This window comes from Quercus lobata, chromosome 11 (genome assembly GCF_001633185.2).
Source record: "Quercus lobata isolate SW786 chromosome 11, ValleyOak3.0 Primary Assembly, whole genome shotgun sequence".
Taxonomy (NCBI): Eukaryota; Viridiplantae; Streptophyta; class Magnoliopsida; order Fagales; family Fagaceae; genus Quercus; species Quercus lobata.
Window position 1 is genome coordinate 21,168,074 of NC_044914.1, and position 21,515 is coordinate 21,189,588.

A 21,515-nucleotide genomic window follows, 5' to 3' on the forward strand; every position below is an offset into this window, starting at 1 on the left:
CCCATGCAGAAGACAAGAAAGTTAATTGTATTTGCCAATTGAGATATCTCTTCCTATCAGGAGTTTGAACATAATTAATTGTTATTGTGTTTGATGACTCATCTAAACGAGAATGAAGTTTTTGACCTTTCTATTTACACCCCAAAATTTGAGCATGTAATTTCACGAAAATATTTTTATTACTCAGGCTGTGTTTGGTTTTATGTAAAATATTTTTCAAGTGTAAAATATTTTCAGGTGAAAATATTTTTTAGGAAATAAAATATTTTCATGTGTTTGGTGACATTTTAAAAAATACTTTGAAAGATATTTTTTAGTGTTTGGTTGTGTTCTTGAAAATACTATAGAAAACACATTTTCTATTTGATACTCACATTTTCTCAGCTTCCAAACAAATATATAATATCATTTCTCAATAGATAAACACAAAAGAAACAAAACCAAACAAAAAAATTCATCAAATCCGATCAAATTGAGAGAAGAAGGAAAAGAGAGAAACGACTGGGTTCGATCTAGAGGTGGCGGAGGCAAGATCGCGCGGTGGAAGTGATTGGGTCACGGTGGGTCGCTCGTCTTGCGGTGGTTTGCTTGACATGGGTAGAGAGAAAAATGGTAGATCGGTGACATGGCTGGCAAAGGGAGGAAGAGAGAAACTGGGAAAATCGGCGGTGGAGTCGAGCTTTGCTTGATTGGTGGTGAAAGACACGGCCCAGACGGTGGTGGAGTCGATCTCAAGTTCAAGTGACCAGCCTCTCTCTTTCTCTATTCGGTTTTTTTTTTTTTTTTTTTTGGAAATGGTTTGAAGGTAAAATAGATGTGTAATCTATTTTACACTTCAGGCCTTCATATTTTATAGTCAACAGAAATGATTTTCCGTTTGACTTAGTTTTCCGGTCAAACCAAACACCCCTGGTGGTGGAAAATATTTTCCGAATTCTTTTTACACCCGAAACAAACACAGTCTCAGACTCTTATTTAAGTAGTTGCTGTCATTACTGTAGGGACCCAAAAGGCCAAAAGACCTCTTAAGTGGGGTTAGTTGAAGGGGAATTAAATCTTGATAAAGTCTCACATCACCAGGTAGGGGAAGGTCTTGTGCTTTATATGAAATGCCTCGAACTCTAATCAGTAAGAGGTCTTTTAAAACTTTAAGGGAGAGGTTTTGTGTGACTCCCAAATAGGGTAGGATTTTGCCAATGAAGAGTTAGGGGGGGGGGGGGGGGTGACAGAATCATTGCTTTGAAACTCAGATTAAATTAGGCTGTTTAACCGATGTAAAGTGGTGGGCTATGCTAGTAGTGTTGGGCTGCTTCCTGCTGCACTAGGCCCAAGTTTTTCTGGATAATGGAGTTGGGACCGGTCCAGCTGCAACTCAAGTTGGTTCGGCTTGTGTGCAAACTAAGCCTGGTTTGCCAGGAACGTGCTCGCGGTAGGCAGAGCTGTTTTAGACAAGTTGTGGTAGACAGACATAATAATAAATAAAATAAAATATCTGGCTACTCAGTAGGAAATTACCAATCCCCAAACACAAATCACAATAATAATAATCATTTTTACAAAAATAAAAGAACAGAACAAAAGGGGACAAATAGTAATATGTATGGGTTAATCGGAAGATGAAGAAATCAACTAAAATCTGGTCCGCAGGAGCAAAACCAAAGAGGAAAGAAAGTTTCTTCTCAACGCGATTAATCTCTCAGGAAAAGTCCTGCCGTAGAGATTAACTGCTCTGAGAGAAACGAACTTGAATGGTTTATGCACAGAGACCCCTTTTGATTTTAACAGAGAGCAGGATTTCACGAGGGAGAGAGGGAAACAATCTACCGGTGCATGTCTGCCGTTCTAATTCTCACTTTATTTTCTTTCTGGTTGTTTTCTTTCTTTCCCTCCCACTTGTTTCTTTCCTATTTCTTGGTATTTATTTTCAAATTCCTATTTCTTAGTTATGGTTCTTGTTGTTGCTCTGTTTTTTTGTTCACGGCAAGATCCTCTTTTTATAGTGCCTGCCGTGACCAAATTTTACTGTTTTAGCCCTTAACCTCCTTTGTCTGGTCTGGGTGTACTAGTCGACTACCACTGGTTCGTTTGTGTGCCACCCCCCCATCACCAGACAAAGAAGGGTATTTTGTTTGTTTGTCTGCCGTGGCACCCTTTCCTACTACGGACTAAGTTCTTTCTCCCTCCCTATCCCTCATGACATGCACTTAGTGGTTCCAACTCAGTTTATTTCTTTTGGGTAGTAAGTCATCCCAACAGGACACTCACCCGAAAGAACCTGAGTCGGAACCTCAAAAATAGATTTTTCCCCTCTCTTCACCACCAAACCATGCCCTCTGAATCTGTGACCCCCGACCTCATCATGCCCTGTATTGGCTGGGTACAGGCTGGTGGTGCTTGGGCCTTGCGTGTGCCTTCCTTCCATATGTGTCTAAAATCTGTCTGCTACTCATTCGTCTGTCGTGGTCTGGAGGCTTGCCTGCAAAACCTGCCGTTTGTTTTCTTTGACCTTTTATGTGGGCTGCTTTTCGATTTCCCGCTCCTCTCAGGAGCTGGGCCTTATTTGATAATGGGCCTTATATTTTTTTGGCCCACTTCTTGATTGTCCTCATTTCCTGCCATATTATTCTGTTACTCCTGCTGTAATGACTCAATCCTGCTGGGCCTCTTTAGGCCAGCCGTTCACTCTTTCCCCCAGTGGCTTGGTATGGCCATTGGTTTTCCTACTTATGGGCTCCTGTGTCCCTTTTGTCTTTCTCTTGGGCATCCTTGGCCCACTTGCTTTCTTTGAGCTTCTTTGACCCTTTTACTAAGTTAATTGGGCTTCCCTGACCCAATTACCTTATGCTCATCATTGGGGTTCATATACTGCCCATGGGTATGCTATTTCTCTCTTTCCGGGCTTCTTTAAGCCCACTTGCCTCTTCAATGCCCATTTGTTTATTTCATGGGCCTGTGATCCATTATTCCTGCTGCTTGAGCCTAATGGTTTTGCTATCTGCTTGCCAATTCTTTGCTACCCTTGTTGTTGGGCTTTTCTTCTGTCTACTTGAATTCTCACAAATGGCCCTTAACAACCGGGTTAATTGAGAACCAGATTGAAATCTAGTTTTTCAAGCATTTAGAACCGTAATTAGGACACGTTTGGTAGACTGTAATAGGCACTGTAATATAATAGTTATTCCCATGATTTAGCTATTCAATAGTTTGGTTATGTTTTTATTACAAGGAATAGTCATTCCTTATGAATAGTTATTCTTTAAAATGAGGAATAACCATTCCTCTCTAAAAGGGTTGTAATAGTTATTCTTTAGTAGATGTAATAACTTCTAACATTAATATATTTCCAAATAAATAAACTTTCTATATCCACCTAACAATTATGGAAATAAAAAATCATCAAAAAATAACTCATCTCTCTAAAATTTAAAATATATTATTTTCTAGGAAATATAATTGTATGAATGAGATATTTCCTAAAATAGATCATAAGTTCTATTCTAATGTTACAACTCACAACCAAACTAATGAATAGTTTTAATTATTTCATTACAACACGTTTTATTCCCGGTAATAAAGATTACTGTGGGGCCAAAGAGCTTGTGACCCCGACCCACTTTGCTTTAGGGCTCAAGGCCCGAGCCAAGGAAAGGCATTGCCGAGGACATACAATGAAAGTCCAAATAGCCTTGAGACATAGCTGAGAATGATTCTGTCCTCGGCATCCCAAAGCACTCCTAAAAGAAAGAGCAAGAACGGTATAGGAACAATTTAGGGAAAAATCGAACACATCCACGTTGATGGAGAAAGGACCCCTAGACAATTTGGCGACAAAGAACAAAGGAAAGACTGCCATTACTGCAATTAAATACTCTGCGCTAGACAGAGCAATACTTTTCAGTTTTTACTACCACCCCCAACCACTTTGGGTATAGGCTGATGGGACAAGTATCAGCCCTGGAAAGTTGAACCTACACGTGGACGTTGGAGGAGGGGTAAAGGCTAATATAAAAGGAGAAGTAAGCAATCCAGAAAAAAAGGAAGCTAGGAAATAAGGGCTAAGAACTAGAGCCTCCCAGGCTATGCTGAGGAGAAAGACTTCTTGAGCAAACATGGTCCATCTTTGTATGAGTACCATGACCACCCACCGTACGGTGACCAAGGCCTAGCCTTTCAAGCCCACGCTCTACAAATAATATTGTTTGGGCCCTTAACGTGCGGACCCAATATCATTTTGGGGTCGTTACAAATTGAGTCCTTACAATTACCATTCATGTTGTAATCCACATTCAATGTACCAAACGTATCCTTATTATTTAATAATTACGGTTCTTTTTTTTTCTTTTTTACTTTCTCAAAAAAAATTTTGCAATTATTAAATAATCAATGAACCTCTTGAAGCCTGATTAGACTAAACAATTTGACAGAACCGATCACAGTTCAACCACGGTCAAAGCTTGGTTTTTAAGTCATAAAAAAAAAATAATTTGCTTGCACCTCATTTAGACCCTAGTAGAGCAATTTTTAATCAACCCCCTAACCACAACGCTAAGGTTGGTTATTTATGCTCCTTGTGAGCAAACTAATTTATTTGAACTATATTAAAAAGAATGCAATAAGAATAATTTAAACTTTCATTACTATATATTTATATTATAACCAAGATTAATAATATTTTATTATATCATTTATTTTAATTAGACATCTCAAAAGGGGGAATATACATTGAAATAATTATAATTAAAATCCTTCAAATATATTCATAGTTTTATACTTAAATAATTAACTATAACGTTTAATGTTTTTTTTATGCCTTATTATTTTTATAAACTTTCTCATATAAGTTGTAAAAATAATAATTTATTTTGCTTAGATATATATATATATATATATATATAATTCCAGATTGCTCATGTAGGGGCAGAAATTAGAAGCCCAACCCAAGTTAGATGGATAGATATTGTATGATGACCCAATACAATTAATTTTTAGAGGTAGGTTGTCAAGGTCAACCTTTTCAAGCCTTAATGGTTTCATTAAGTAATTTAAAAAGAGATCCAATGCTTAAGTCATCAGATATACAAGAGATTAACAGTAAGAAAGACAAAGATTTTTGTATTAATTCTTCCTCGGATTAGTCCGAGGACCGCTAGTTCATATAATATTCAATTCTCGGTTACAAAGCTTCTAATTACACTTTATCTCCTCCTTATCAATTTTCTATCCCTCTTCTTAATGGAGCTTCCTTCCTTTTTATAGTAGCTGGTGCCTTATCCCAGCCCTCCACTTGGGCTGCTATATATAGACACTGGCGGAGCCAGAGGGGGGCGAGGGGGGGCACCTGCCCCCCCTGACTTCTCCTAAAAAAATTTTGTAATAGTAATTTAAAATAGTTACATTCTTTTCTCAAAAAAAAAAAAAAAAAAGTAGTTACATTCTGACATGGAGAAAAAAAATTGAAAAAAAGGACTTCCACTTGTTTGAAAGTCACCAAACCATTGCTTTTGTCTTGTCCTACTGCAACTTGCACCTGTTTCACTATTTTTTATTTTATATCATTATTTACACCATTTTTAATATTTATGATCCTTTTCATAGCATTTTATTCTTGAATGATGCTAGAGATATTACAAATTTTACTATTTATATCTTACAAATTGACATGTCACCAATCACAAAAAATAATTTCTAACATTTATTTATTATATTTTTTAAGTAACACTAATCATATTCTTACTCCATCAGTTTATAAATTTTTTAGTAGCTATGAATTGGTTATTTTTGTTTATTTATTTTAATAATATGAAATATATTCATATTTGCTTACAACTGTTTATTTATTTTGTTATTATTGTTGGTTAATAATTTTTAGATTAATTTCACTTTTAATATCATCTTTTAATTTTGCCCCCTCTAGACTAAAATTTTGCCTCCGCCACTATATATAGATACTTCATTGGATACTTGTCCCATCAATACCTTGCCGGTAGTGGTAGAGCAGGTTGCAAGCTATAAAAACACTATTTGGGGATCGTTCTGTCATTAAATGCGGCAAACTGAATTGATACAGTGTATTTAATGCGGAGGTTATAGGTGCTTTATCAAGAAACTTCCTTCTTATCTTGTTTGCATGTCTCTATTCTCTTCCTCAATCGCCTATCACGTTGGTTTTGGATTGGGACCTCAGTTCCTCGGGGGAAGCTTGCTCCTCGAATTGAACACTTTATTCAGTTTTTGGCATTTGGCTGCCTCATATGGGCTGGGCCTAATCTGATGAAGAATGAGGCCCAATTCTCTCCTCGAGATGTCCTAATGCCTCGTATCTTTGCTCCTCGGATTCCTCCCTCCCACAGCTCATTTGTTTATTATAAATTCTTCATTTATTAATAATTTAGTTAATTATTAATTAATTATAATGTCATCATGATCCAACCTTGGTTAAACCTCAGTCTAACCTCTAAAATTTTGAACTTCTCCCTTTTATAGTTCATTAAATGGTTCAAGTTTCAAAATCATGTATAGAATAGGCTATTTAAAAGATAAGTGTAGCATTTTTTTAAATAAAAAGTAATCGTACTTTGAAGATAAAATGCTTATGGGGATTAGACCTTAACGTCGAAGGTTATGAGCATGGATACCAATTCTTCAAATGTGGTCTTAGTAAGATTGCATCATTGGACAAAATGGGCTTTTGCCCTTTTTGGGCAAATTAATTAGTCTTTTGTCCTTCTTCCCAAACTAAATAGGGAAATGCCCCTTTTTTGAAAATCGAGTTTCTCAAAATCGAGTTTAAAAAAAAAAAAAATTCTGGAAAGAATTTGCCCAAAAAGGGCAGAAGCCCATTTTGTCCTTGCATCATTGATCTATACAAATGTCACAAATTCTTTTTTCCCTTACAAAGAATGCATTATGAAGAGAGCTATAAAGACATGTTCTGATGACCAAAATAAAACAAATTCAGGTTTTACAAATATTAAGTTAATAAAATTTGTTGAATGTATAGCCTGTGTTTATTATTATTTTTTTGGTCAATTTCTTCTTTTATTGACCGAATTTCATTGGTCTCCTCATTGCTATCTAGCCACATTCATAAATGTATTATTTCTCAATTTTAGATTTTTTTTTTTAAAAAAATCTTTAAAACACTTGGTGACCTGTGGTTCCAACAAGAATAAGAATGACCCCTAACTAAAAATTAGGGCCAAGACAACTGAAACTATGTAAGCAATTACTTTTTAAATTTCAGATTACACTTTTAAAGTTTGGGAGTGTTTGAATTTTACATCTTGAAATTTCAGAATTTGGATTCCAAACACCCCCAAACTTCAAAAGATAAATTCTAAATTCTGAAATTTCAGAATATAAAATTCAGACACCTCCAAACTTTAAAGATGTAATTTGTAATTTACCCTACTTTTTATATTGAGATCATGTTCTATATGCCAGCACTACACACAATAAGCTCCTCAGAATTAGTTTTAAATGTCAAAAGTAAATTTTTTTTGGGTCAACTTTTCTGTTTATATTTCCTGTTTTGCTTTTTACTTAGTTTATTTGTTATTTTTAACTACACAGTTTATAATGTCTTAAAACATTTTTTTTTTGTCATATGCTGAAATGTATTATTTTTCAATTTTATAAACAAAAAGTCTTTAAAACAAATGGACCTGGGGTTCCAACAAGAATAAGAATGACCAATTACTTTTTATATAGAAAATGTTCTATATACAGCACTACAAACAATAAGTTCCTCAGGATATTAGTTTTAAATTTCTAAAAAACCCTTCTTCTTTTTTTTGGGTCAAATTTTCTGTTTATATATGTTGTCCTTTTTTCTTTTTCTTTTTGATACAATATATGTTGTCTTTTTTGTTGTTGCTATAGTTAGTTTATTTGTTATTTTTAACTTGACAGTTTAAAAAGTCTTATAACGGTTTTTTTGGTCAACTTTTCTGTTAATACTTCATTTTACTTTGTTTAGTTGCTACATGTAACTGTCTAGTTTTAACTTCCACTTAATTGTTCCTTCTTTTAGCTAAATCAGAAAAAAGTTCACGATGGCTACCTTTAGTAAGGAGGATACTTAACGTAGTCCTTGATATAAAAGGAGTACTAATATTAGTCTATTAAATCAGAAAATTCATAAATTTTCATAACTACTGGCGACATTGTGGGTTGTAATCGACTAATTGGTGTATAATGAAGTAACACTAACGGTGAACTCATGTGAAAATAATGTTTGCCTCAAAAAAAAAAAAGTGAAAATAATATGTACTACTTTAATCATGATCCACCACCTATCATGATCCACCACCTACGGAATTTGCGAAAACAGTTAAATGGAAATATAACTAATGAAAAGTCTAGGATCACAAAATTTTTCACGACTTCTTGCCACAATTGTAACGTGGCAGAGTGTAATTGGTAAATAAATAAAAAAATAGGTCTATGTGTAAATGATAGTTAACCACTCATAATCTACCACGTCAAAGTTGTGGTAATTAAAAAAAAATTGTGAAATAATTTGTAGTTCTAGAACTACTCTACAACTAAACTCTATTCTTGGAAAATGCTGAACCAACTTTTTTCAATTAGAAACATTGGATATCAACAAGAAAAAATTGATGGTTAGAAATATCCAATTATGCTAGAGGCCACCATTTTCTCCCATCCTCTTTTCTTTTTTTTGGTAGCAAGTTCAGGTCCCTTAGGATCCACACGTGACCTTTTTCAGCTGCACAAAATGCGGAAAATAGAATTATATATATACTTGGCTGAACCACCTGTCTTCCAAACTATTTGGAGTGTGATAAATAGGAAAAATTGTGGTTAGAAATTTCTGAAGTTAGACAATCGATCTCCTCTTTTTCTTTTACTTTTCTATTAGCAACTTCTGGTCTCCATACTAGCCAGAGTCAGCAAGTTAGGAAAGAAACTGAAGAAATGGCAGGAGGGACTTTTGCCACCCAAGGAAGTCACCCTAGGCACGCAGCAGATGGAGCTATAACGGGGTCCGTAGTCATAATCTGCATTGTTGCGGCTTCAGCTGGGTTGATTTTTGGCTACGATGTTGGCATTTCTGGTTAATTACAGCTCTCTCTCTCTCTCTCTCTCTCTCTCTCTACACATGCATGGGATTTTTTTAAACTAGAATTTGAATCAATGACGCTTGTTATATAATAATAATTCTTTATGATCAGGCCAAAACGTCAATCAATTTTTTGTCTGAGTGAGATTCAAACACAAGTCTTTTAGTTGAACTAACCCACCATAGGCATTGGATTTTCGTACGAAATTGCACGAACCAATATAACTTGTACAATAATGTGTAGTTTTTATCTTTTAGTTGTAACAATATATTACTGAATATCTAATCATTCATCTTTTCCAAGATTTCTCTTCATGCTAATTCACAAGAATCACAAACTTGTAACTTTAATCAGCTAGGATTTATGTACACAAAGATTGAGTTTTCAGTTTACTTCCAGTTGTGCTATTTTGAATTAAAGCCAAAATATATGTATATGTTTTGAATTGCAGGAGGTATAACAGCAATGCCACCATTTCTGGAGAAGTTCTTCCCATCAATTCCAAAGAAAATGGCAGAGGCAAAGCCAAATCAATATTGTATATTCGACAGTCAAGCCCTTACTGCATTTACGTCCTCATTGTACATATCTGGTTTGGTGTCATCTCTTATAGCCGGTCGTGTCACCACAACTACAGGGCGTAGGGGCATTTTGATTATTGGTGGCATCATCTTCATGATCGGTACATTACTTGGTGTTGTTGCCGTGAATCTTGCAATGCTCATTTTGGGACGCCTCCTCCTTGGATTTGGGGTTGGTTTCACAAATCAGGTCACCCTCTAACCAATGATAGCCTATCTTTTATAACGTGTATACAATAACAACCCTTACTTGCCATGTATTAAACAAAGGTGAGGTGAAGCCATGACTTGTGTAAATGTGAAAGGACAACATTTCCATCCAATATTCCAATGTATAAAATTAGAATACAAGATCAAAACATGCATGTAATGTCAGCATGTACGTACAGTTGTAAGATCCACACATTCTTAGTCGACTACAAACCAAACCCAACTTAATTAAAATGCTTATTGTATACTTTCTTACAAATTAAGGAGTCGTTCAGAATAGAAGTTTGACAATATGTTTTCAGTTTTTAAACAACATTACACACATTTTTACACAGTTTTTCACTCATACGTATTTTCAAAAAAACACTAACAATGTTACTAGAATAACGTTACCAAACGGCCTGTAAATATTTTTCTTGTTTCTTTTTACACGTGAATTGGATTTGGGTCAGTGTCCTGCACACTTGCTGACAAATGACAAGAGTTAGACATGTGTCAACATCCCTTCAAGTTTTGCCCTCTATACTAAGGGCATCAGTTTATAAACTATTTTTAGAAACATTTTATGAGACTAATCTATATGTACACAGGCAGCCCCAATATACATAACAGAGATGGCACCACCAAAATGGCGAGGCGCATTTACCACAGCCTTCCAATCCTTCCTCGGCGGAGGGGCGCTACTTGCAACAATAATAAACTGGTTTGCATCTAAAATGGGCGAAAACGGGTGGCGATTTTCTCTCGGCTGTGCCGGAATTCCTGCCATCATCATGACAGTGGGTGCATTCTTCATTCCAGACACACCCAGTAGCCTCATCCAACGGGGTCAGCTTCAAAAAGCCAGGCAATCCCTCAACCAAGTCCGTGGCGTGGACTCGGACACTGAAGCTGAGCTCAACAATCTGATCAACTACCATGAAGCAGCCAAAGCCGCCACTAAGCAACCTTACAAGACCATATTCCAAAGAAAGTATCGTCCACACCTTGTGATGACAGCAGCAATTCCATCGTTTCAGCAGTTGACAGGGATCAACATTGTGGCCTTCTATGCGCCTGTTTTGTTTCGTTCTGTTGGATTAAGTTTGAATGGTTCTTTGGTTGGAGCTATTATACTTAATTTCATCAATTTTTCGTCTACATTTGTTTCAGCTTATTCTGTTGATAGGTTTGGACGAAGACTGTTGTTCTTGGAAGCTGGTGTCCAGATTATCCTCTGCCAGGTTAGGGAATCGAATGACATTTTTCACCACCCCTTTTTTTTTGCAACATTGACCGTGACTTAATAACTTATTAAGGTTGTGATTAGCATTGGGTTAAAAATTCAATATTTTTTATTATTCAACTTATTTTTACTACTATTTATAGGTCTTATTGTACTTTTTGGTACTATTCATGTGACTCACTATACTATTTCAGCTACTTTTTAGTTTTATCTACAGTACTTTCAACAACAAAAATTTGATTTCAGCTAAATAAATTATTTCCAAACAAATTCTAAGATTATTTACAAAAAAAAAAAAACCCCTTACTAAGATTGTCATGGACACCAATTTTAGGATGCACCTTTTTTTTTTTTTTTTGGGGAAAGCATTGATCGCAATAAGTTTTTTTTTTTTTGGAGAAGGTGATTACGATAGGTTAAATTATAAAAAATGTTGTGTTCCTAAATTTATTGTATAAAATTTCAATAATCACTAACAATTTATTGAAAAACCACTTACAAACTAAAGTTGTAATAAACATGATTAATGTCACAAGGAAATAGTAAGTTAAAAAGGGAAATTATTGGTTTACAGTGTAGAATATAAACTAATAATTTTTCAATTAAAAATATGTTAAAGATATTACTAAATTTATTGTGTAGTAATTACTAGTATCACTCATAAATATCCTATCCATTATACAAAACTCTCATTTGTCATTTCAGGCTCAATCTCTCGTAGCATCATTCATGATAAATAAAAATTTTGATTATTTATTTTGGACTTTCCCCTAACTTTTATTGATATGTACTTAATTAATTGTGTTATTATGTACGTGGTGCAGTTGGTCTTGGCATATATATTTTCAGCAGAACTAGGGACTGCAGGCACATCAAGTTTCTCAAAGGGATCAGCCATTCTGGTACTGGTCCTAATGTGTATAATCTCCGCCGGATTTGGGTGGTCATGGGGACCCCTAACGTGGATTGTGCCGAGCGAAATCTTGCCGTTGGAAGTCAGACCAGCCGGGCAAGGCATATGCATTGCCAGCAATTTTTTGTTGACGTTCATCCTGTCTCAGGTGTTCTTGTCCATCTTATGTAAGATGAAATATGGGGTGTTCTTGTTCTACGCCGGGTGGGTTATGATAATGACCGTTTTTGTGGGGCTCTTTTTGCCGGAGACTAAGGGGCTTCACTTACAAGAAATGAACAAAATCTGGCAAGACCATTGGTTCTGGTATCGATTCGTTGAAGACCCTTCCTCAAACTATGCAAATTTGACTGAGTAAGTTTAATAAGTTACTACAAAACTTTCTTTGTGACTCAACTGCTGGGACTAGGGGAGTTTCTTATTACTTTCATTTCGCTATAGCGGGAATCAGAATCAGAATCAGAATCAGCCTGGACATTCACTTTGATCTTTGGGAAGTGATACAGAACTCATCAGTGTAGTCGATGATTTGACTACTGTTGTATCGAGGGATTAGATCGCAGCTAGATTAGCTTATTTTTTTTGTTGAACAGAAATCATGTACTTGCTTTGTTAACCAAATAAATTTTGTTCTTGCATTTGTTGAATATTATCTATAGAATTCAAGAATTCTGCCAAGAACAGCGTGGTGCGCGCATGCACGCGTTCAAAAGTACAATTCAGCCATTAAACTCGACATTCCAAACTTGAAATTAAAATTAACCTTGAAGATTGATGTTCGAGATGCTTACAAGTGTGCTCATACGATCAATCACTACTTCTAGTTCTGGGAACACCTCCTGCATATTATATAGGTTAACACCAAAGACCTGTTTGCCTAAGATCCTACGTGATTATTAGGTAAACAACCGTCTGCTCATTAAATTATGACAAAAATAAGGCTAAGATTTAATAAACTCATGACACAATAAGACAAACAGATTTGAAGAACCCTGCAGCACATCCTTTTTGGTTTCTAGCATCAAAAAGGATGTGACCACCCAGGGCTCAAGCTCAAATCCAGCATCAACATTCTTTTCCTCCGCTTGGGATACTTGAATGACTTGATAGCAAATGGGAAATAAAAAATAGTCCGATTATCATAAACATTTAGGATTTAGTTATAGGTATGAGGCCCCTCTACGCTAAAGTGGAAATGAAATCATGAATTCAATCCAATACACGAGTGTGTGAGTGTATTTTCCTATAAAGAAAAACCCTTTTAACAGCCAGAGGATAATGTAAAATTCAGAAAAACTGCCCAAAGACAGGAAATGATAGATTTAACTGATCATTGAGCACCCATGGGACCAAAAATTGAAATCAGAAAGTAAATGCCTTCAGCCCTTCACTGATCCGTGTAATACTCTCTAAACAGATAGATAAATTGAATGGTTTCTATATACATATGCTGAGAAGCCCTGACATGGTACATGTGAAGACATTTAACTTTTACAGCATTCATTGAATTATGATAATAACATGAATGCCGTACATATAAAGCAGAAGCAAATGAGAATGAATTTAAAGGCAACCCACGGGCACATCTGATCACCACTTACAAGTTACAATTGTTTTAGTAAATAACAAGCCTTTCCCATCTTGATTGCAGACTACTAACATGCTTCCATAAAAATAACTGACATGCTTGACAGGCACAACAAAAACATGCAATTACAAATCGCCATTATAGAGAAGCTGTCATTAAAGTCAACCAAATTGGATTTAAAAATCCACATACCATATATTTCATCCTCTCAAACTCGTCTGACAAAACAATACATGATCATATAGACAAAAGTCCTCACCATATGCAATTCAAGACTATATATGTCTGAAAATTTATCTATTTGAATCTTCACAAATTACATCTTAGTGATAACCAACAGGGGCTGGTGCCTCTCTCAATTCCTTTCCCTGAAAGTGAATGTCCTGCAGAGAAAGTACAGTCATAACCCAATAACAAAAAGTAGATGAAAGACAAGCATCAGGATTATTTTTCAATAAAATAAGGACATGCTTGATATATTATATTAGACACTTCCAAGAATGAAAAAAACATAGAACAAATAAATTTTACCGAGACTAAAAACCTACCCGTAAGACCCACCTCTACCCTTTCACAGTGAGACATTCAATGCAGTTAAGCTAAGTCATTTTTCCATCAAAGCTATCTATAGGTTAAATTGAGTTTGCTTTTAGTCAAACCTAATTCAAGAAATTTACAATATTCCATATCTCTTTTCCATTTACCTGTCTTTTTTGAAACAGAGATGGAACATTATAAAATCACAAAAAGAAAAATAAAAGATGTAATCAAACAAACTCCCGTTGTGTTCTACACAAAATCTAGGAGATACTAAAGACACAAAATTAGTAAGTTATTTGACAACTGAAATTTAAAATGAAAACACAAAGAAGAACAGCATTTTTGTTTTTTTGCCTCATTTGGGCTGCCTTCCTATCCCCTTAGTACAGAGTAATTGCTGAGAGACCTAAATTGGAAGACATCAGCAAATTTCCTAACTAAAATGCTAACATACTGATCAAGGGTCTGCTGAATCAGCGCTTAGGTTACATTCAATTTTTTTTTTTTGGTAATTTACACTTGCACTCAGCAGCTCAGCCTCACCCTCTACCCACACTTGTAAGCCATAGAGAGTCTAGTCTATCTTTGTAACCAATACAGTACTAAATACCAAAGCAAATGATGTCCAATCAAACATAGTTTTCAATGCTATTAAGTTAAATCATAATTGTATTTTCAGAAAGAAAGTAGGCAAAGCGTTCAAAAGAAACAAGTAGGTAAAAATATGCAGATAAAATCGTAAACAATTGTAGATCAAATTTGTAAAACTAACTGTTAACCAAACAAAAAAGACATTTATTATCAAGTCTTTATATGTTCCATGGAAAAAATCCAGTAAAAGGAGGAAACTGATACTGTTTAGGCACTATATAATGATGACTGTAATGACGGAATTCTCCTATTTGTGAAGTACAGAATTTCATAATTACCCCATCAGCTAGCCTACGTGACCAAAGCCACCATCCCAAGTAAAGATAGGAAGCTGTTTCATACAATACAAAGGGTTGTTACACCATGAACATGATATCCCTACAAATGTCATTAAAAAAATCTCCCCTATCAGTTCACCAACCTTAGGAAAAGCCTTTAACACCAAAATGAGTTAGCATCCAGGTCATTGAAAAATAAAATTTTATTTAAAAATGGCAGGCTAAAAGTATGAAACAAAATGCTATGAATTGACACATGCAATTGGATAACCAGTGACAAAACTCAAATTCTAAGCCAATATAAGATGGGAAAGAAATAAATAAAACAGATAAAAAAGTGGATCCCAATTAGAAATGAATTCACTTCACCATAAATTCCTTAAACCATTTTCTTCTAAGCAAAACAAGATGCCAGAAATTGGGAAGATATTTAGGAAGAGCATCTATATGTTCACAAGATATAAAGATGCATAACACATGGATAAACAGTTTTGAGATTTTTTTTTTTAAACCTCCATACATATTTGGGTGCAAAATATTCTGTTTTCAAATTAATTCTTTTAATAATATGACTCAGTGACTAAATCTAGATTTACAAACTGAGAAATTTCAAAATAATTTTTTTTATCTAGTTTAATTTAAAAATAAGGGAGGGGAAAATTTTTAATGAGCTTTAGAATAAGTTTTTTTATTATTATTAATAAAGTTTAATTTAATAATTTTTTATTGAGATGCAGTGCATGTGTAGCATTTTCCATCCATTATATTACCAGAAAGCTAACAGAAGGGTTGATTATACAATTATCAAAGTACAAGGGATCTATTTGATTTTGACCCAAAGTTCAGGAGATGCTTTAAAAATTTTCCCATGCAAAATCTCTCATTTGTCATATTATCTCTGGATCAGCAACAGATTTTAAAAAATCTTAAGCACCGTGCAAGTTATATGTCTACATAGAGTGGAGAATAAAACATAATGACATATTTTAGGTCATGACCAGATACATTCGGAAATTATATACATAACAAATGTGAAGAAACAAATTAAAAATATAGAGCATGATCATGGGAAAGGAAAGTAATACTCACAGCAGCAAAATGGTTAACATCCCGATGGTGAGCTTCATCAGCACGAATTACAATTATAACATCCTTAAGGGTTGCATCCTTGGGTAGCTTCCAGTAGTCCATTGCAATAGCAGGAGCCGGAACATTTTCAATTGCACCACTATCAATTTCCTTCAAATACTCTGTATATGAGTATACTGCTTCCTCCTCCAGGTAACCAACAATTCTATGGGCCAGTTTGGGGGAGAGAAGATATACACCAAAGAAGCCATTGAAGAAGACTCCCTGCACAGCGAGAACCAGAAGTCTTTCATACCACTTGGGCTGTACAAGTTCCACCATGGTCATCAAGTGCATCCTCTCATTCTCTGCTTCTTCAAGCAGGGCTTTGATCCAACCGCCACTTTGCTGGAACTTGCGGAGAGACCTTAGGTGCAGCAGCATTCCTCCTACCATACCAGGAACAGCTGCCACTGTTTCCAGCATCATTGCATGACAACCATACCGTCTCTGCAAGATAGTTTACAAAATGAAACTCATAAACATATACTTTGGCAGCAATATCGAGAAGCAGACACAACAGTTGCTAAAACATGCTGTCCCCAGAGAAGAACAATTCAAGTTTTAAAGTTTGGTAAATCCACTGAAAAGAAGGGACAACTAACATACAATTGCAATATATAGAACTTGAATCTAGGAACAAAATAGTTATGTTCTGCTCAAAAAACTATCAAGAGATCTTCCCTGCACATTAAAGGAGGTCACTTATCTTCATCTCATTGCATCTACATCAGTAAGTTAAACCGTACAAAGTGCATGCACACACGCACAAAAAAAGAAAAAGAAAAAAAGAACTTTGTGTGCACCTTATTTGTCTTTACATAGAAAGTCACATTGGCTGCCACTCAGGCCACATAGTGTTTAATTATTATAAAAAAATAAAATAAAAAAATAAATCAAACATATTATAGTATTTCAATTTCACCTACACCAACAATTTTCCATTTATAGAGTGATCCATTCTCCTTCAGTATAACTAACTTCCCCACTTTCCCATCTCACATATTTGTCTCAAATTGTGATAAGAGAAACATGAATAATTCCTAAAATTTTTGTTTATTTGACAGGCATAAGTATGAGGTTCTAGTGCTCTGTATTATTAATAATCAATAACTGGCTTGTAACACTCTGTATGACTAAGTAATCCAAATCAAATTTCTTGTTTTGCACAGTAATTTCTATTGGTATGTATGGCACTAAACTCAATTTGACTAACAGAAAATTTTAATTAGCTTCTATGCAGATATACGTCAGTGGTGAAGACAAGGCTCTCCATAAGAGCAGGCTAAAAGATATGCAACTATTTTAAAATCGATCTTTAGTGGTCTGCCTATCAATACAATGTTCATGATAGCAACACCACATCTTAAGCTTGTTGAGAAGGTGAGCCCAACATGCATTATTACTATTGACATTCATTAAAGCTTGGAAAGATTATGGTCATCTTAATGAAGAATACTGTGTAAAATTAGAGAGCAAAGATCTATTGACTATTAAAGAAGGACACTGGTGTGGACAACTGCATCAGACGTTTTACCAATTTCATAAATTTAATTAAGCTCCCTCCGTATCAGTACTTTGAAAGTCTTCAGCTATATATTTCGAAAGATCTTAAGAAAAATGGGGCCCAGAGACAGCAAAAACAAACGATATAACAGAACAAGTCAAAATCACAAGGGGGTGGGGGGATTAAGAAGTGAAAATGAAACTAGCACCATCCAACAGAGAATTCTTGAGTTCGCAAAATTTGGATTCTACCTAAGAGAAGAGTCTTTACACTCTAGGAAATACACGGCCAGTGTTAAAAATATTTCACTAGGAAAAAAGAATTAAAAGCAAAACACGAGTAAAAGTTAAGTATGCTTTTTGATGAATACAATACAACACACAACAAAGGTGACTTACCTTAAAAATCATATCCGATGGAATTCTAAGAAGTTTCACGGTCCTGTACGCAACTTTATCCAAAAACTTCTTTGGCACATAATGCTTTGTCACGTCTATTGACAAGTCTGCCTCATAAGAGTCCCATGGCTACATCAGAAAAGAAAAGAAAAGAAAATCAGTCAATAGAAACTAGCAGTATGTACACTTTATAAAAAAATTTCTTGAAGTTCCGTGTAATATAAACTCACAAGAGAATAGAATAATACGTAATGTGGCTGACAAGTAAATTTTTTGTTTTTGCATGGAAAGAATGGAATAACGAAATATAGAAAACATCTCCAAATTAAATGTTACAACAACATTCGGGAAAATGCCACATATATTGGTTATTGAAATTGTTGCATTATCAAACTTAATAGATGGTTTTATAAATGTATCTAAAATACTTGTCATTTTTGTAGATTGACTCTTCAGATCACTTTGACTAAATGAGTAAATCCTAATCTGCAGCTGAAAATTATCTCACTGAAGAAATGCTGAAAACAGAGGGTTAGAAAAATGAGTAACATATCTATGTCAGTCAATGAATTGAAGACTCAAAATGCTACCTTTTTTTTTTAATAGAGTTTTAACCTATGACGTCCGTTTCTAAAAATTGCACTATTTTATCATCAAATCAAGACATTAATCAGTTTTTGATATAGACAGAGATTGAACACTAGATTTCTTATTCAATTATCAAAAATTTTACCAATTGAGTTAGCTAGAACCACCAAAATGCTACCACGCTTGAATAAGAAGGCTGGTCTAAAATTGATATAACTAACTATGACCGGTTCTTCCACTAAAATTTCAACACTATTCCTATTCACTTAAAACAACACATGGTAGATTTTCCTTTTTTTTTTTTTTTTTAAGTTGTAAAATCTGAAAGATCTCTTAAAAGAAGGGGAAAAAAAAGGAGAACAATCAACAATCCATTTTAAGATTTACAATAAATAAATTTTTTTTTTTTTTTTAAAAGTGCGTAGAACTGTTGTAGAATAACAGTAACCTCTATAGTCAATTACAACGGCTAAAAAGTGCAAGTCAAAACAACAACAACAACAACAACAAAAAAAAAATGCAATTACTCACAAAAAAATTCATTCACAAGTACACAAAGATCCATAGAATCACCCAAAGAAAAAGAGAGAAAAGTTATTATCACCATGAAACAATTCCAAGGCCAATCGGTACCATCTGGTCTCTTGATACTAGGCCTAGACAGCCCCCAATAGCTATCCACCGTTCCTTTCTCCTCATCACCATTCTTCTTCTTCTCTTCTTCCTTGATCGCTCCCACTCCTCCTCCGTTAACAACCTCTTTGCTCTTCTCCGCCCCCGAGCTCATCATTCTACTCCTCCAGTAGTAGTACTGTTGACTCTGCTGCTTATTCATCATCACGCCCTGCATGCTACCAGGCCTCGCCATCATCTCAGCCGCCGACATGTAACCGCCGCCGCCGCAGCTGATCAGCCCACTCACCAGACTCCCCGCCACAAACCTCTTCATCTCTTTTGTTTCCTCAGAGTTCGGAGAGATGTCTGAGCAGTTGTGTTTATGTATGTGAGAGAGAGAGAGAGAGAGAGACCATTTGGACTGAACTTATTTGGCTGAAACTTAAAAGTGAAAACACAAATCAAAACATGCCGCTAAAAAAAGAAAACGCAAAACGCGGGTCCAAACAGATACATGAGTCTGTTTGAATATTGCTGAAAATTGAAAACTGAAAAATACTGTAGCGAAATTATTTTTAAATGTATGAATAGTATCGTGGGACCTATTTTTAATGAAAAAGTTGCTAAAAAGTGAAATTTGTGGGTCCATAAACAGTACACGATATGCTGTGATTGATAAAAAAATTTGAAAAGTCAAAGTTTGCAGCTACTGTTCATTGAACAGTGCATGAACAGTAGCCGCAACACTCAAAACGCTCAAAAACGCGTGAAAAAAAAAAAAAAAAAACGCAAACGCAAACGCAGAAGTTTTCATCCCAATCCAAACGCATTCTTATTTGATTGAAACTGAAAACTGAAAATACTGTAATAAAATAATTTTTAAATATGTGAATAGTACTGTGAAATTCATTTTAATGAAAAATATGCTAAAAGTGATGTTTGTGGGTCCTATATACTGTTCAAGGGACCTACAGAACTGATAAAAGTGACGAAAAAGTAAGAAAAGTACCATTACTGTTTATAAACAGTAACCGCTGTCCCTGCTACAACTAACCAAAAAAAAAAAAAAAAATGCAACACAAAACGCAGACATGAGATTTTTAGCTATCCAAACGTTCACATAGACTCGGGGTTTGTGTAATGTGCTTCGCGTTGTATGGGTTTTGGTTTGGTTTGGTTTTTTTAGGCAAAGCATTTGTCGGTTTAGATGAGTTTAGATGATTAGATTAAAGGCGATATCATATAAATATATACATTGTATCGTCCAATCTGAGTGGAGTGTGACGGTTGCTTTTGGAAAACCGGATTATCTGCTACTGATTTTTTTGTTTCTATTTCTGTTACCTCTACTCTCCACTTTCACTAATTTCTTTGTTTAGAAAACATTCAGACCATCTATAAGGATCCTCTTTATTCTATCCATCTTTTTCTCTTCTTTTTTTTTTCATATTTTACACTTCTATTTTATTTAGTATCTCTTGAGATTTTCAATAAACACATTTTGGGTTTAAAAAATAATGTATAGACTCTCAAATCATTTTAAAATTTTAAATAACTTGATAGTCTGTGCACTTATAAATTTATAAAATTTGATTTGAATCAAGAAATCAAACAAGACTTCAAATTGAGAGGATCAATTTACCCCCATTGACTATTGAGGAAGGTACAACAAAATTAAATTAGTTAATAACAAAATTTCAAGAAATAACTCTGTTTTTCAAATGATCAAAATATTTAACATTCCTCCCCATATTTCAAGCTAACACGAACAAATAATTGACATTTCACCTTAAAATAAAAAAGTGGAATGTTATTATGTGGATCATTTAGGAACATAGTATCAACTTCTAAGAGTTGGCTATATAGTCCATTTGAAAATTGCGTATTTCCAATAATTTGTTTGCATAATATGAAACAAAAAATAAAAAACTAGTTTATTTTCAAAAAGCTCAAAATTATATTACTTTGCAATGAAAAGTAGTGTGACTCAAAAACAATACATAAAGACAAACAAAGAAAAACTAGCTTATAAACGCGATCCAAACTCATAAATAATAAGATTGTGGTTCAAGACCCCAAGGTTGAGGTGGAGGTAAATTTAGGTCATATTTCTAACCATAATTACATACGAAAAAATAAATAAATCACTCAAATATAAATAACTTCTTTTTAGGATAAAAACCTCAAACTTTCATGAAAATTTAGCT

The 21,515-nt window shown here is 34.7% G+C and overlaps 2 protein-coding genes across 2 annotated transcripts; one reads left to right on the top strand and one right to left on the bottom strand.

Annotated features, from left to right (window-relative positions):
• The first annotated feature begins 8,861 nt into the window (after window positions 1–8,861).
• Window positions 8,862–12,646, top strand: LOC115969471 (sugar transport protein 5-like). The gene is made up of 5 exons (XM_031089132.1): window positions 8,862–9,079; window positions 9,538–9,857; window positions 10,468–11,100; window positions 11,927–12,369; window positions 12,457–12,646. The coding sequence occupies exons 1-5, from the start codon at window positions 8,941–8,943 to the stop codon at window positions 12,500–12,502; spliced, it is 1,581 nt and encodes a 526-aa protein (XP_030944992.1). The 5' UTR covers window positions 8,862–8,940; the 3' UTR covers window positions 12,503–12,646.
• A 969-nt stretch (window positions 12,647–13,615) lies between these two features.
• Window positions 13,616–19,713, bottom strand: LOC115968829 (ubiquinol oxidase, mitochondrial-like). The gene is made up of 4 exons (XM_031088341.1): window positions 19,298–19,713; window positions 18,106–18,234; window positions 16,162–16,650; window positions 13,616–13,986 (listed from the first exon to the last, which is right to left on the bottom strand). The coding sequence occupies exons 1-4, from the start codon at window positions 19,640–19,642 to the stop codon at window positions 13,927–13,929; spliced, it is 1,023 nt and encodes a 340-aa protein (XP_030944201.1). The 5' UTR covers window positions 19,643–19,713; the 3' UTR covers window positions 13,616–13,926.
• Between the last annotated feature and the right edge of the window lie 1,802 nt (window positions 19,714–21,515).